This window comes from Podarcis bocagei, assembly GCF_964188305.1.
Source record: "Podarcis bocagei genome assembly, chromosome: 5".
Classification (NCBI taxonomy): domain Eukaryota; kingdom Metazoa; phylum Chordata; class Lepidosauria; order Squamata; family Lacertidae; genus Podarcis; species Podarcis bocagei.
In genome coordinates, this window is record NC_138129.1 from 32,702,787 (window position 1) to 32,718,417 (window position 15,631).

General features: G+C 38.4%; 1 protein-coding gene across 2 annotated transcripts in view; it reads right to left on the reverse strand.

Annotated features, from left to right (window-relative positions):
- Positions 1 to 15,631, reverse strand: part of PHF20 (PHD finger protein 20) — a 36,898-nt gene that overhangs the window by 2,419 nt on the left and 18,848 nt on the right. Inside the window, exons 8-17 of one of the 2 annotated variants that reach the window (XM_081196083.1) lie at positions 13,370 to 13,543; positions 12,922 to 13,104; positions 12,141 to 12,416; positions 11,495 to 11,593; positions 10,722 to 10,886; positions 6,952 to 7,127; positions 5,346 to 5,445; positions 3,345 to 3,540; positions 2,444 to 2,843; positions 658 to 829 (exon numbers count right to left, since the gene is read on the reverse strand). In XM_081196083.1, the coding sequence (XP_081052209.1) occupies positions 658 to 829; positions 2,444 to 2,843; positions 3,345 to 3,540; positions 5,346 to 5,445; positions 6,952 to 7,127; positions 10,722 to 10,886; positions 11,495 to 11,593; positions 12,141 to 12,416; positions 12,922 to 13,104; positions 13,370 to 13,543 (1,941 nt within the window). Of the gene's footprint in view, positions 1 to 657; positions 830 to 2,443; positions 2,844 to 3,344; positions 3,541 to 5,309; positions 5,446 to 6,951; positions 7,128 to 10,721; positions 10,887 to 11,494; positions 11,594 to 12,140; positions 12,417 to 12,921; positions 13,105 to 13,369; positions 13,544 to 15,631 lie in introns of both variants that reach the window. The other variant, XM_081196082.1, reaches the window with a different exon arrangement.

A 15,631-nucleotide genomic window follows, 5' to 3' on the forward strand; every position in this document is an offset into this window, starting at 1 on the left:
TGGCTAAAAAGAAAACAGAGAACAGGAATAAGCTCCCACCACTTATCCACTATGGAGTGATGGTGTTATCGGAACCAGTGCTATTTAACCTCTTCATCCATAGACCTGGATTAGGGTTGAACACTGAAGTGGGCAAATTTGCAGAAACCAAATTATCTGGATTTATTATAGTGAAAATTCAGGTAGACTGTGACGGCTCCAAAAGACTCTCCTCATTCTAGACGAATGAGCAAGAAAATAGCAAATGGGGTTCAAAACTATAAAGTGATGCACAATTAAGGCAAAAAAAATCGTAACTTCCCAAGTACACTCTTGGGATTTCAGGTGGCAATGGCTACACAGGAAAGGCATATATTGGGCTGTGGTGGATAGCTCAATGACAAGATGAATTCTGAACATGGCAGCTATGCCAAAGATTTATTAGGAAAGAGGATGAAAGAAATTTGAATGTGTTTACACGTCACATAGAATTATAGAGTTGGAAGGAAGCGCAAGGGCCATCTGGTCCAACCCCTGCGATGCAGGAATCTCTTTGCCCAACATGGGGCTCAAACCCAGGACCCTGAGATGAAGAGTCTCATGCTCCACCAGCTGCTGGAAAGATAACTTTGTAAGCTGGCAAAGGCTGTAGAAAACTAGGGAAGAACAAATCATTACCATCCAGCTCCTTTTCAATTAAATCCATCCTATGAGTAACTTCATCTTGCAGAGACTCAACATGGGCCAGAAGGTTGAGTTGCCACTGCAGCTGGGAATTCACAACTCCTTCCTTGTCTTTCTCCAGCAGTTTTACTTCAATAGCTTCCTCCGATGTGACTTTTTCTCTTACCTATCAAAATACACAAATTAATGATGCTTATAGGCATTAAATCAGTCAATGTAATTTAAAGGAAAATCTGGCTCTACAAATGGGGCTACTTCTGGAACAAAAGACAAAGTATAAATAGATACAATGGAACCTTGGTTCTCGAACGGCTTAGTTGACAAACAAATTGGCTTCCGAATGCTGAAAACCCAGAAGTGTTCCGGTTTTCGAACGTTTTTCAGAAGCCAAATGTCTGATGCGGCTGTCAGCTACTGTTTCTAGGGTGCCTGCACCAATTGGAAGATGCTCCTTGGTTTCTGAACGTTTCGGGAGTCAAACGGACTTCTGGAACGGATTAACTTCGAGAACCAAGGTTCAATTGTATATCAGTAAGTTCCTTTGTCAGATGCTGCAGAACTCTGGGTTTTATGACTACAAGCTGTTTTTCAGAGTACAGTTTGGAAAATAATATGGAGTATTAACACAAACATTAAAACAACACATATTAAAGCTTGTGTACTCTTATGAAGATGTCTTAATATATGGTTCATATACAGTCATCACAGAAGTAAGGCCTAAGAGAATCACAGAGTAAAAATACTGTTGTATTATACAGTGGTGCCCCGCAAGACGAATGCCTCGCAAGACAGAAAACCCGCTAGACGAAAGAGTTTTCTGTTTTTGAGCTGCTTCGCAAGACGATTTCCCCTATGGGCTTGCTTCGCAAGATGAAAACGTCTTGCAAGTGTTCCGATTTTTTTCCGCTCCCCCCCTTTTTTCTAAGCCGCTAAGCCGCTAATAGCCTTTTAGCTGCTAATCCGCTAATCCTTTACTAGCCGCTAAGCCTTTAATAGCCGCTAAACCGCTAAGCGGGTTGCTTCGCAAGACGAAAAAACCGCTAGACGAAGAGACTCGCGGAACGGATTAATTTCGTCTCGCGAGGCACCACTGTATAGAAAATACTTCCACTCTGAAAGCTAGTTAACTTTTCTTTTTTTAAAAAAAGGGGGGACACCCAATTAGAACAGAATGTAACCTTTCTAAATAATAGATAGGCACGTTAGTTCTATACAGCTCTCCTGACAAATAGTCTATACTCTGAAATTTCATCACAATTTTCCGATGTGAGGGGTTTTCGGTTGCACAGGTTGTATCAAATGGAGTCCCTTGTGCTGACAGAAGGTTTTTTGATTCAGCAGAGGATTTTTCCGGTGGAATAGGGAGGGAGATGATATTACCGATTCCCCCTCCTGGTGTATGTGTCCAAAATCTATTTTAAGGAGTTAAGAGAACCTCCGGAACAGTCTAAGATGTGGGGAAAATCACTTCCCTTCCAGTTTCCTCTACAACTGATCAAAGAGCCTTCTGTCAGTGCAAGGAGCAGCATTAGATACAGCCTGCAATTCTCACCTTTGCATTTTATTTTCTATTGTTGGCCAGAAATGTATTATATGTATATTTCTATTTCCATTAGCAACTACTCAGAATTTCCAAGTTGCATGGACAGGTATGCTGCCTCATCCTCCGTATACAAGCTCGGCTCTTCCCTGTGCAGGGATTATCATAGCCATTTGTGTTGGAGATAAGATTTTCCTTCTCCCAGCTGCGGAAACTCAGAAATACTTCAATGCAACATACCTTAGAGTAGTTATGTTTTGATTCATTTTCAAATTTGTGTATTTCTCTATCCAGCTCCCATCCTAATCTCTCTACTATAGTATCATCTCCATTCTCTCTTATCCTATTGACACCATCATCAATGTCTGAATTTCTGGTTTCCACAACAAGTCTCTGTTCTATAGCAGGATAGTAGGCTCGAGGTTTTTGGTAACAGTGTTCACTAGTGATATATGATTCCTCTACAGAAGGAATGGTTGAAGGTTTCTCAATGGTTCCATTAAAAGTTCTGTAACTTGAAGTCTCCTCTTTGCAACAGTTTTCATCAATATGAATGAGGCGTGTGCTGTGTGATTTTTCATCTACTTCAAGATGTTTCCAAGGCTGACACCAGAGCTTCAAGTCAGGATGTTCTTTGCTTCTGATGAAGAAAGTAAATAAGTGGAAGTCAAGACTAAAAACTTTTACAGACGATTCAGATGACCTACCCCTTTTCTCCAAGAACATCAGAAGTTTTCACTTCTGCTAAGATTAACCATGGTCAAGTGTGCAGTCAACTGTAGTCAATAAACTATGGTCAGCTTAATAAAATATGGTTTAAAGTTGGTTTATTTCAACTAACTATAGTTGAGATCAGTTTGTCTAGGATTGGATGGCATGGCCAGCTGTGGTTAATTTAAGATGAAAGTGACAGTTTCTGAACTCTCCCGTTGCAGCTATACTAGAAGGGGGGGGCACGTGAGATGGAAGGTCACTGTGTCCAGTTCTCAAGATGGGTTAGCAGCAAGGACACACTAGCCCATTACAAATTCAGATCTACAGTACAGAACGCCATACACAACAGAGATCTGCAGTGCTAACCACACTTCTTCAAAAATCTATCAGTATGATTCAAATGAGAACTTGCAAAAACAATGCTTACTGCAAAATGCTCATCTTCAGTTGAAGTCCATGCAGTACTTCTATCACTTTTTGCACATCGCCAAGAAGTTGGTGTGTAGCTACTATTTTCTTAGCATTCTGGTGGGAATAATTTTCTCCCAAAAATGTTAAGCCATGCATGTGACCACTGCACAACCACTCCTTCTCATACCAGTATTTCAAACTGGATCTCTTACCTGAAGCAGAATAATGAGAGGGTAAGATTACAAAAGTAAATATATGAAAACTCTTGATCAAAAAATTCTCATATTCTACTACTTAATCTTTATTCTCTTCCCCCGCTCCCCCAAATAATAGTAACTTCTAAAAAGGAATAGTACAAAGTCAACTTTAAAGTGCGATTGCAAAAGAAAAAAATCTACTCCCCACCCATTTGCTTCAAACAAGGATGACATTTAGTAATACTCAAATTCTCTCTTGGCTTTTAAAAAAATAGTGAATTGGATATCATTTAACTAAAGTAAAAACTAGTGAGCATCAAAATGCAAGTCCTATGCTGCAGAATTTCATTTGAAGCCAGTCTAAGAAGGCTTGGAAGCTGGTAAAAGACACAAAGGATGTAATCAGATCTACACTAGCACACTGAACATAGTGGAACTTTCTTCTGTATACACACACACACAGAAATCTTTATCTGAAACTTAGTTAACCACATCTTTGCACTTGAATATAAACACACAAAATCCTTGGCTCCAAGTGTGGAGAAAGCTACTGTTGCCACTGCACAAAAAACCTGTTTCCTTATGGCAATGAAAAGATAGGTGCTGCTGTGACAGTGAGTTTGTTTTGGTTTCAGCAGCACCTTCCTTGTGAGGAGTGCAAGAGAAGGGAAAAGCCAGAATTGGGCTCGCCTGTTGCAGTGGTGTATTCTGGTCACCATCTCTACACAGCTGTTTCCTAGAGGCACAAGAACAGTTTTTTCCTTTTCAAAAGGTACAAATTATACTGGCAGAAATCATTTGGCTGAAAACAGGTCAGTTTAACCTCTTTTCCACATACTATTATATACAACTGTCATTGCAGTGAGGACCCAAAATTGCTCATTCTCCATTCTCTTTTAGTGGAGAAGTCACATCTCCCCTTGAATATGCAAACAGAATAGGTTCTGTCTAGCAGGGAGATGGAAATTTGGCCGATAATAATGCATAATGCATTTCCCAGAAGGTGTCAAGCTACCTCCCTGAGGGATACGATTGACTTCTGACTGGCTGGATACAGCCACCTGTCAATCAAGACCCAGCTAGGTCAGAAACTCTTCAAAAGATGACTGTTGCCAAACAGTCTCTTGTTCCTCAACTGACCATCTGCTGCTATATGTGAGGAGACCAGAAGCCCGTATCAAAGTAGCTATATTGGAATAGATGAGACTTGAACTAAAATGTTCTTTTTGTTATTTTCTGCCTCTTCCATTTGCCCCCTTCCTTCCTTTTCTATTCTTAAGAATCTTCATAAAATTTAGCTGTTGGGGTCCTGAATGCATTTGAGCCCAAACTCTCAGGGTTATTCCAACCTCTCATGTTATAGTCACTTGATTCATGCTGTGTGTGTGCTATGAGAGGGAGGAACAGATAAACTGGATGCAATCTCTGCTTCCCCTTTGCAAGCATCTGCCTTGGATCCCTGGGAACCATGCCCATCTGGGGTTACAAGGAACACGCTTTCTAGCCTCTGGCACTACTGGTCTCCCCAGAATGGCAGTCGTGGAACAAAGGGAGTAATAAGTTATTTACCTCACTTCCATTACAATCATTGTAAGTGGCTTCATTTGGAATGCTCCAAACAGTATGAATTAAATGACAAGGAAAACAAAGTTCCATCTAATGTATCGCTTCAGATGTATAATAATGTAAACTTGCAAATTAACAAGAGATAAGTCAGTAACAAAATCAAATAGGTCGTATTTAAAAGAGACAAGACAATAATAATAATAATAATTACTACATACTATTAGAAGACTCTGCAACCTTAGAAATCTTTGTACCTGGAGGATCTTGACAAATATAGCAGGTATATTTCTCAGGTACATTATCTTCTAATAGACCCATACAGACTCCATGCTGCCAACAGAGACATTCTTCACACTGTTGTAAGTCAAATAAACAGAACTAGATCAATACAAAGTATGCATCACACACACACACACACAAACAAACAAACAAACACTTTAAAGGTATTTTAGAGGCCTAAATACATGGCTGTAAGTTGCTGGTGCATATTTCTTTTACAAACAGAATAAATGAAAAAGAAAAGAGTTATTATGGGAAATTATTCTTTTTTCCCTTAAACTGGAAAATTACAAACTATGCAACATGGAAATCAGGTAGCAAGAAAATTAATCAGGAAATATCACGTCAATATATCTATAGAGAAATTATGTCAGAAGCAAAAACTTAAGTTTTCCCATGTGAATGTAACACCTTTGGAAGGAAAATACGACATATAGTCTTGTGTATTAGAACTAGTGGAGGCCAAATCGGCCCCAACACCTGCTGTATCAAACTAAGCATACCAAACTATTTCCCTCAATAAACTGAACTATTTCGAATCTAATCCCATTTTTTCCTGTGTTATTAATGGATCTTCTGTTTCCACCAGGATCTTCTGGTCTTTCCCTCTTATGAATCTCAAAACTCTCAGCCTATTTATCTAAACTGCTGCTCTAGCAGCAGTTGAATGGCTGGAATGTGAGCCAGATACCAGGAGACTTAGATATGTCATCCTCAGGACTATGTTAAATGAGAAGACTACATCACTACCTGCTCCCAAGCCAGGCATCAGAATGGGAGAAGTAGGCCATCCTCTATCACTACCACCATTATAGTTAACAAGCCAGGTAAACTTGGATGGTAGGGAGGAGGGCTTATTTCTCCAGCTTCCTGAGTGAAGAATGCCTACCCCTTCTTTACACAAGCGAAGTACAGCCTTGAGTTACAGGGAGGGAGGACGCAACATGTTTGTACAGTAATGGAATTTTGGGGGTTTTCTTAGGAAGATTAAAAGAGCTCTATGTCATTCTAAAATCTTAAGAATTTGTTCTAAGTGCTACTACATTAGCATTCACCTAAGCATGAATTGCACAAGCAAGGGTTACAGGTAAGAACAATTCAGAACATTCTTAGGGATAATATTTTCAACACAATAAAAGAAGTCAGAAAGTAACAGAAGAAGAGGCAAATGCAAACAATTAAAGTATTTCATATCTGACACCATCTACTCTATTCTAAAGCAATTTCAGGTAACAGTTAAGCTCCATAGCATCACCATTTTGGGGTTTGGTAATGAGAATTCTCTGCTATCTATCTATCTATCTATCTATCTATCTATCTATCTATCTAATCTATCCATCCACACACATTATTATAAAACATGCACAAATGAATCTTCCTAATTAAGTACTGTTTGGGCACGCAGGAGAGCACTGCAATATATTTATTTATTTACAAATGTGCAACCTAGACTTTCATGAAAATATAGCAAGGTAGAACCATACAGATCCATAAATATATCAATAAAACTTCAATATATACTTGATAATTACTTATGTGTTTCAGTTTACTTCATTACACTCACAATCTACAACCATGTACCTGAATCATAAAGTCATTTTCTTCCTCCACTTCACAAATGCACCGAACAATTTCAAAGTCATTATCGTCGTATTCAAGATCCTCATCAGGATTAGTTGTTACATCAATGTCCTGACTGCAGTCATCGTCGCTCCAAAGCAAACTATCTGCAGATGACTCACTCAAGGTATCATCCTCTGTGTGCAAAGAATTTAATAGGAATAAAATCTGTGTAAGTAGTTCCAGAAAGCTGCCAAAGGAGATAGTCATTCTAAACAATGTTAGCAAAAGAATATCCATTGATAAGACTTTCACACATTCCAGATTATGCTTAAAATTGTGTTTCTGTGCCAGACTCGGATGCTTTGTTAAATTTGTATCCATTACTAAACAAATGCGAGACATAAGGTAAAACCCAGCCAAACCCTCAATTTCTTGACTGAAAACTGGGCCAAGAAACAATGTAATAAAAGGAAGCCAGTCTCACTGAAATCAATGAAACTTGTATGCTTTGCTTTGACTGGATCATGTCAACATGCAACTACAACCCTACACATGCTTACTTTTTCTGTGGCGCTTGCCATCAAGTAATAAGGACTTGCTCCTGGGTAACCATAGCTGCAAGGAAAGTTTCTGACACCAAGTATTTTCTCTGGCCATAGCCCAATAGTAATCTGCTTATACTGCCTACTCATGGAAGCAATGGTTACACCACTTCCACCTACACAAAAACTGGTTCCTAAGGGGACACTAAACCAAAGAGATTCTAATGCTAGAGACCAGCATGTAGTGGTTAGTTGCTTCTGTTCTCGAGGACTACAAAACTAAGCAAATGGATGGCAATCTGGATAAAAAACTAACCCAGGCTCAAGGATCGCCAGGGGCAGGAGAAAGGTTCAACCCCCAGATCAATAGTGCCCTTGGATGCTCTGACAATTACTCATTTGAGGAAAGTTCAAAGTGCTGCACTTGGTTGTTAACTGTACCAAATCTACTCCAGAGTGTCCTGCAACCCTCAGGAGAATATTCTGTGAGCACATGGGGAGGAAAGGATGTCCACTCACACAACGTTCAATTTCACAACTGCATGGCTCTTTAAGATATCATCTATGTTTTCAAGAGACAATAAAGTGCTGTTTATTTAAACTGGCTGTTTCTACTTTTCTTACACTGAACAAAAACACTTATGAAAAACAGCTATTACAGCAGTGAGAACTTAGTAAGAGGAACAAAAAATGTAGTAAATATATTATATCCCTTATGACTATTATACCATTTTAACGCACACAGAGAATAATGTGGGAAGCAACAGAAAAGTAGATTAAAGTAAGTGAGCAGAATAAATACAAAACTCCTCTCCAATAACAGACGTATGTGATTTTCATGTTACACACACTTAATTTGTCACTGAGGTTTGGGATCTCTTTAGGTGGTTTGCAACAAAAAGTTCCAAGTTCCCTATTATTTCAATGAGTTTGCTCAGGAAATATTTAGATCTGGATCTAGAGATATAATTTCTCAATTTTTGTATCCAAAGTAATTTGCTGTGGATAACTTATTTTCAAATCTTCAGCTTTTTTAAAGATGTCATATAGTGATTGAAATGGAAAATGCATTTAACTTCAAATTCTAATTTGCTTTAGAGTAGCAGTGGACATTACCTCTTATAAGTAGGTAAAGGTTGGTTTAAGATTAGAAAAATGTAAGTCACCTTTAAGCAGAAACCAAATCTAGAAGATTTCAGCCTGAAGGTTGAGCATTCTGGAAAGATACAAATGATTTAAATGCAAGAATTTAGAATGGAAACTGGTGGAATCCAATTCATTTTAAAATAAGTATCAAGGACTTAATGTTCATAGATGAGTGGCTGATCTAGGAACAGTGAAGCAAGGAGTCGAATACACAAAAAAATGTTACTCTTCACAGTTGTTGTAAGAATGCTTTCAGATACTACTAAATACTATGAGACAGATCCAAAAGAAAAAACAGGAACCGACTTCCATATACAATTAGTTTACTTAAAGTGCTGCTCTCTTTACAAGATAAACAACCTTCTTTCCACAGTAGCCCACAAGTAATAAGGTGATCACTTGATCATTTTTTTCTGAGCTCACACACAAACACACCTGTATACCCCATGCTCATAACACAATACTTTTGTACGTCAAAGCTTTATAGGGGAAACTAATGCAGAGGCAAGCGGTATTGTAGCACAAAGACTTTACCGGCTGATGCAGCCAGGGAGTAACTGGATCTTTTGTTAATACAAGTGAATATTTTCTAATATATCTATAAACTATTAGTGTATAGAAGCATCAGATATTACTTAACAATACTTCTTTAAATTAACAGAGTCATATATTGAACGACTTATCTGCAAATTGGAGGAAATTATCAAGATTAAAGATTTATGATTAGGATGCCTTCTCCTTCACTGAAATAACTACACATGGACATGTCTAGATGTGCAACGGGACCAGGAAAAGAAAGCTGAGTGTCATTTTTAGCCATGTTCTTTCTGTATCAATGGTTGATGGTTCAAGGATGTTTATGGCAGCTACATAAAGTATAAACAATGCCTATTTTTTAGTGCTGACCCTTCTTCTTCAGGGCTGATCATATGGTCTGCTTTTTACTAATTACCTCTTACACAAACTTCATTTCAGCTTCAACAGTGTTTCACAGATGCTAGCAGTTGTGTATTAACATCTACTGCTGCTATTTAAGACCCCCGGATATTATCAGCCTTGCCATATTTAAGGCCCAGTTGAGTTTCTCCTGTCATTGCTTCTTAGGCTGCAAGGCAAGCTTTTGCTGTGCTAGGCAGAGAATTTATCCCCGCCGGATATTCACCTTTATTCTTCTTTATTCACCTTAAAACTTCTTTCCTTAGTACTACCCTACACCTAAAAATCTGTGTAACCTTCAGGTGCTTCTAAAACATTTGTCCAATATTCATTGGTGGTTCCCCCTTTTCTACACTGTTGCTTAGTTCTGGCTATTCTAAGCCATCAACAAATGCAGAGAATGGACACATAGTACCCAACTGTCTAAAACAATGGCTGCATTCTGACATGTTAAGCCAAGCTTATCTTAGTAAAGCCATACTGTGCATTCGGCCCAATCACTCCTGCTTTTCTCCTCTTTTGGCACAGTAAACAATGAGGATAGCTTAGCTTTATGTGTGAACGCAGGACCATGGTTTGTTGGACTGTAACAAGCCACAATCAATAAGTCAACAACAAACCATGTTTTAAGAGTAGACAGTGATCAGGGCTTATTATGAAGCAACAGACCATAATTTCATATTTGGATGTAACACCAAGATATCACCTTCCTGGTCTGCGTATCAACTCACGCCAGGAGAGGAGCAGAACAGAAGCTTTTTCACAGCAGAACTGGGTTGCATGCACTAGCATGAAGGTTTTGTACAGTAGTTATTAAATCAAGCTTCTTGACTTACTATTATGTGCAAACACACCAAATTTAACACTTCTAAAGAGCAGAAAACTGGAAGAAAGGGGAAAGTTACAAAAACAAGCCAGGCTCAAGCAAACCTGCTAAGGAAGAATAACAAGAATCCCTTTAACTAAAACTGATAAATCAGTCTTAGGTCTTTGAGCTGGCATGTCTCTGCAAGGCAAATACATCATGCTTTATGATAATGTGTTGTTGCAGTAGTCAATGTGCTCCATCCTAGGCAGCAAGTCTTTGCAAATTTTCAATTCCTTTACTAGCATTGCAAAGTTCTAAAGTGAAGACTATTGAGGTAGAAACTAAATCAATCTCACCATTCGTTTTTGATTTGTGTTTACGATGCCCAGAATCAGCACCCTGCAGTTGCGTACTCGAATGTGCACAAGGCCGATTTGCTGAATTGTATCTCGTTGCAATGGCAGATCTCGTAGGGGAAAGCTCTTGGGGAAAGTCAACATTTTCTTCACTCCCTGAATGCTCTGTAAACATTAGGAAGTGTTAACACTTAAAAAAATGAATATACCCAAGATTCCATGGTTAAAGATTAACAGTACTATGTTTGCACTGGTTCTACACCTCTAACAAACAAGAAGTTAGTGTAGACAGTGTCCATACTTGTAGGCTCCTCTGCCTACAAGTTTAGACCCCCATCTACATTATTTGCCCATCACCAACAACCACTCCAGAATGCTAAGATGCTCTGCCCTCCATTCAGTAGGAGGCAGGCTCTCTTCTTAGAACAGGGGTGGGAAACCTGTGTTCTCCATATATTGTAGGACTAAATCTCTCAGTAACCAGATTACTGGCCATGCTGGCTGGAGCTAATGGGAGTTGGAGTCCAACAACATTGTCACAGAATACAAGCTTAATCAGAGGCTGGACTAATCTGCCTCGTCCTATGCTAGATGCCATCATCACCTGTCTCTGAAGCAAACAGTGACACTTCTCTGTTAAAAAGACAATTGCATATATACTTGTTTACATTGATGTCCAGTGTAACATTGTCTTAGTAGTGTTTTCTGCTAAGAAAATGGCGTTGATCAAGAAAGTAAAGACAATTAAATGAAGCCATATCCCCCATTATTACCTGATTTTGTTTTCTTTTTCTTCTTTTTCTTCTTCTTTGATTTTGATCTTACAATGTCTCTGGGTTTTTTCTCCTTGTTCTTCTCCTTTTCTTTATTAGCTTAAGAGAATTTTAAAAATCTATATTATTTCTTACAGGATAAAATAGTAAGCATTTACTCAGATATACTCAGTGCTTTTTTTCTAAAAAATGTTTAGGGGTGCTCTCATTTTCCTACACATATTGAAATACTGCCCCTCAATGAGGCCAAACTTAGATTCACAAAATGTTTAAGGGTATGTGAACCCATGCATCCCCCCAGAAACAAAACTACTGGGTGTATTTATGCATGATTAGGGTGTTTCTAGATCAGTAGTCATGTAAAATTTCATTTTAGTCATCTGTGTGTGTTCCAGTACCAATCTCTACTCATAAATATGTGTTTCCCCCTCCTCCTCAAATTGCTGGCTCATTATATTGTGCTCCTAAAGGTTATACTTAATTTGCACAACTCCATGTTGTAAATTAAGTGATTAATAGAAAAATAACAAGCTGAATTTTAATGATTAAATGTAACTCAAGTGATTTGGGCTCATAAATGTAACTAGAGTGTTAAAGGCCAATTCAAAATAGTTAAGAGAAAGAATACTTTTGGCAAAACACTCACATAAGCAACCAGATGTCGTCCGTCGTCTATTAGAACATTCTTGACTGGCCTTTTCAGAAGCTACAGAGCCTCTTGTCTGAATGCTTCTTGTTGCTGGACTCTGTTGTGGTTCTGGTGACTTCTCAATACCATGAAAATACTTCATATGATAATGCAGCAGTTTGGCTTTCCGAAAGGATTTGGAACAATCCAAGAATTTGCATCTAAACTTGGGTTCATGTTCTATTGCAGCTTTTGAAACAGTAAAAACATCAGCTCTCTTTGAAGCAGTGGTTACTGTAAGAACACAAGATGTAAACTTAAGAAACACATGCATTTTAACTGTAACATACAGTGGTGCCTCGCAAGACGAAAAGAATCCGTTCTGTGATTCTCTTCGTCTAGCGGTTTTTTCGTCTTGCGAAGCAAGCCCATTGAAGGATTAGCAGATTAGCGCTATTAGTGGCTTATCTGCTGATCGGATCAGCTGATAAGCGGCTTAGCGGCTTAGAAAAAAGGGGGGAGGGGAAAAAACCAGCAGGAACTCGCAAGACATTGTCGTCTTGCGAAGCAAGCCCATAGGAGATTCGTTTTGCGAAGCACCTCCAAAACTGAAAACTCTTTCGTCTAGCGAGTTTTCCGTCTTGCAAGGCATTCGTCTTGCGGGGCACCACTGTACTAGCCTTGAGTAGACATGTAAAGCCTTTTGCACAGTGGGTAATCAGGACTACACTGCCCAAAGCCCTTCAAACTAACTTTTAAAGAAGCCTAGCCTGAAAAATATAATTAGTAAAAACTTAACCTGTAACAGATGCCCCTGAAATCTCCTGCAATTCAGGTGTAGAGGAAGGCTCTGCTGTATTTTCTTCCTTTAATCTGGTGTCATCTACTGAAATCTGAGGTACTGAAGTCTGAGATACTTCGGAAGATGGAGGCAACTCTTCCTTAATCTTTTGGTCAGACTCAACACATGCTTCTAATGGGCCTAAAAGTCAAAAGAGTGGGTAAGCGAAGAATAGAACACACAGATACAAAACACTTAGGTTAACATAAAGTCTTTAACAGCCAAATCTACATTTTAAGTTAAAAACCTAAGAGAACTCAAGCAAGAAATAAACTAGAATGAGGGCCAACACTACATGTGACATTCAATGCAACTTTACAACTAATGTGCAGATTTTTGGGGGGAAAATAAGTTCAAGGGGTGGCTTATAATTAAAGACAGGCACTTATAAAATCAACTTGTTTACCTTCTACAACTTCTTTTGAGATAGATTCTGGCTCTTTTAAAGATCCAACTTCATCCAGTAGTGGTGCAATGAAGTCAGTATCTAAAGTTTCATGACTGCTACTGGTAGGATGTCTTGATCGTCTCTTTATAGAATCCTTTTCATTGTCCAGAGCATTTTTCAACTTTTCTTGCGCTAAAAATAATTTTAAGACCAATCAAATTTTAACATAATATTTTATCATAATATTTACATGTTTAATTCAAATGCAACCTATTACACCACCAAAGGTATTTCACCAAACAGTTACATACATTCATATACACATAAAATTATACACAATGTATTGACCTTGTGGCAATTATCATTCATCTTTAAGACCACATCCATTCTTCTTCATGTAACACAATTCCTCTTCCCTTCTGGCTTCCCCAGAAGCATGGATGTAGGTTCTCAGCCTCCAAACCTATTGACTAGCAATAGCTTATTATTATAAATGGGCACTTTAAAAAAGGTATTATATCCACTGCCAATGGTTAGTGAAAGGCATGTTGTTCTTAGGGTCAAACACAGTCCAGTGAGAAGCAGTCTTTGAATTAATGGATCTTCTTGATGGTGCTGGGGGTTGTTACAGATAAGACAGCTGTGCCAGTGGACACAACAGGGTTTCCACTTTGTTTTCTCCTCTCCTCACCCCCTTTGCCCCACAAGCTACTTCAGAGGGTTCCCAAAGCCGTCAGAGCAGAGTTGAGGGGTGGGGGAGAGAGGAAGGGGAAGTCCCATATTTGTGAGTGGAAGTCTGCTGCACAATTGAGAAGACACCATTAGATATGTCCCATGTAGTATTTTTTTTAAAAAGAAATTAAATAAATACTCAGGCAAATAGTGAACTACTCTTACTTTATATTTTATCCATAAATCTGCAAACTTTTCCCCTGACCCCTTTTGTCACCGTCACTGGCTCCTTCTGTTAGTAGGTGTTCCTAACAAGTATCTACACTATTAATCAATAAAGGTCATTAAAACGAACATGAGGGAAGTGACCAGCAGCTCTAAGCTACATGCCAAACTCAATATAGAAAGGGAAATGCCCAGTCCTTTCCCTTCATTATTGTTAAATTCTTTATTAAAGCATTTATCTCACTGTTCTAGTGTGAATACACACCACTTAGGGCAGGTTATAAGATATAAAATTATGATTTCATAAAAATAATGTAAAACTATTGTAACAGAAAGTGGGTCAGCTGTTTAAAGATTGTAAGATCGTCTGTTGTGTGGAATAAAACTGACTCAATAGACCAAATATGAACAAGTCTGAATATTAGACTGCAATTCTTAGAGAATCAAATTCACTCACAGAACTTAAAGGCTAGTGCACTGGTCAGCTGAGAATATCCAGTCAGGAGAGCTGAATGCTGATGTACAATGATCAGCTTCTCCAGCTGACCCAAGTGCCATAAGTCTGACCTCTCATGACGTCTAAATAGTTAGACAGTGATTCTCACACAAAAAAATTAAGGCTAGTACTTCAAAATTTTATTTTATATATTTACACACAGTTTTTTGATCTAGCATTTCTAAGGTAGATCTCCAATAGATAATCCAATCCAATACAAGGTGATGGTGTGACATGTAATCAGTTTTGAGAAAATGTGATATTCAAGGCTCCCCCTCAGCTGTGTGTTGCACTTGATGCTATAGGTGTTAGAGGTCTGCCCTCAAGTATCAATCCTGCCCTGTGCCATTTCCATAAGCTGTATGTTACTGAAACAAAAGAGTTTCAGGAGAGGAAAAACAAACAAAACAAAAATGTTAAAGATTACACAATGCCTATCAAGCCAAATTATGCAGGAAACATGAGATTGAACCTCATCAAAACAGGTACATCTCAAGTGTTCTCTGGATTTTTGTTTTTTTAAAAACTTATGTTTACTTTCTAAACTATTATTTATCTAAACGGATGAAATGTATGCAAAAAAGCTAAAGTTACTCAAGCTAAGCATCCTCATACAATTCAGTTATTAAGCATTTGAGAGAGAGAGAGAGAGAGAGAGAGAGACCAGTAGAGCATAAAAATAGTCCCATCTTTGCTTATTTAGCCATTACACACATCCCTATATTTTATATCTCGCCTTGGTTCATTGGTGAGAAAAGAGAACTGCAAGAAAAAGCAATGACCATGTAGTTTTTGCATTTGTAAAGTGTTTTGAAAAGGGATTAGCAGGACCGAAATCAGCTGATTATCAGGGTTGCCACGTTCCTTACAAAGCGTTATTTTTCAGA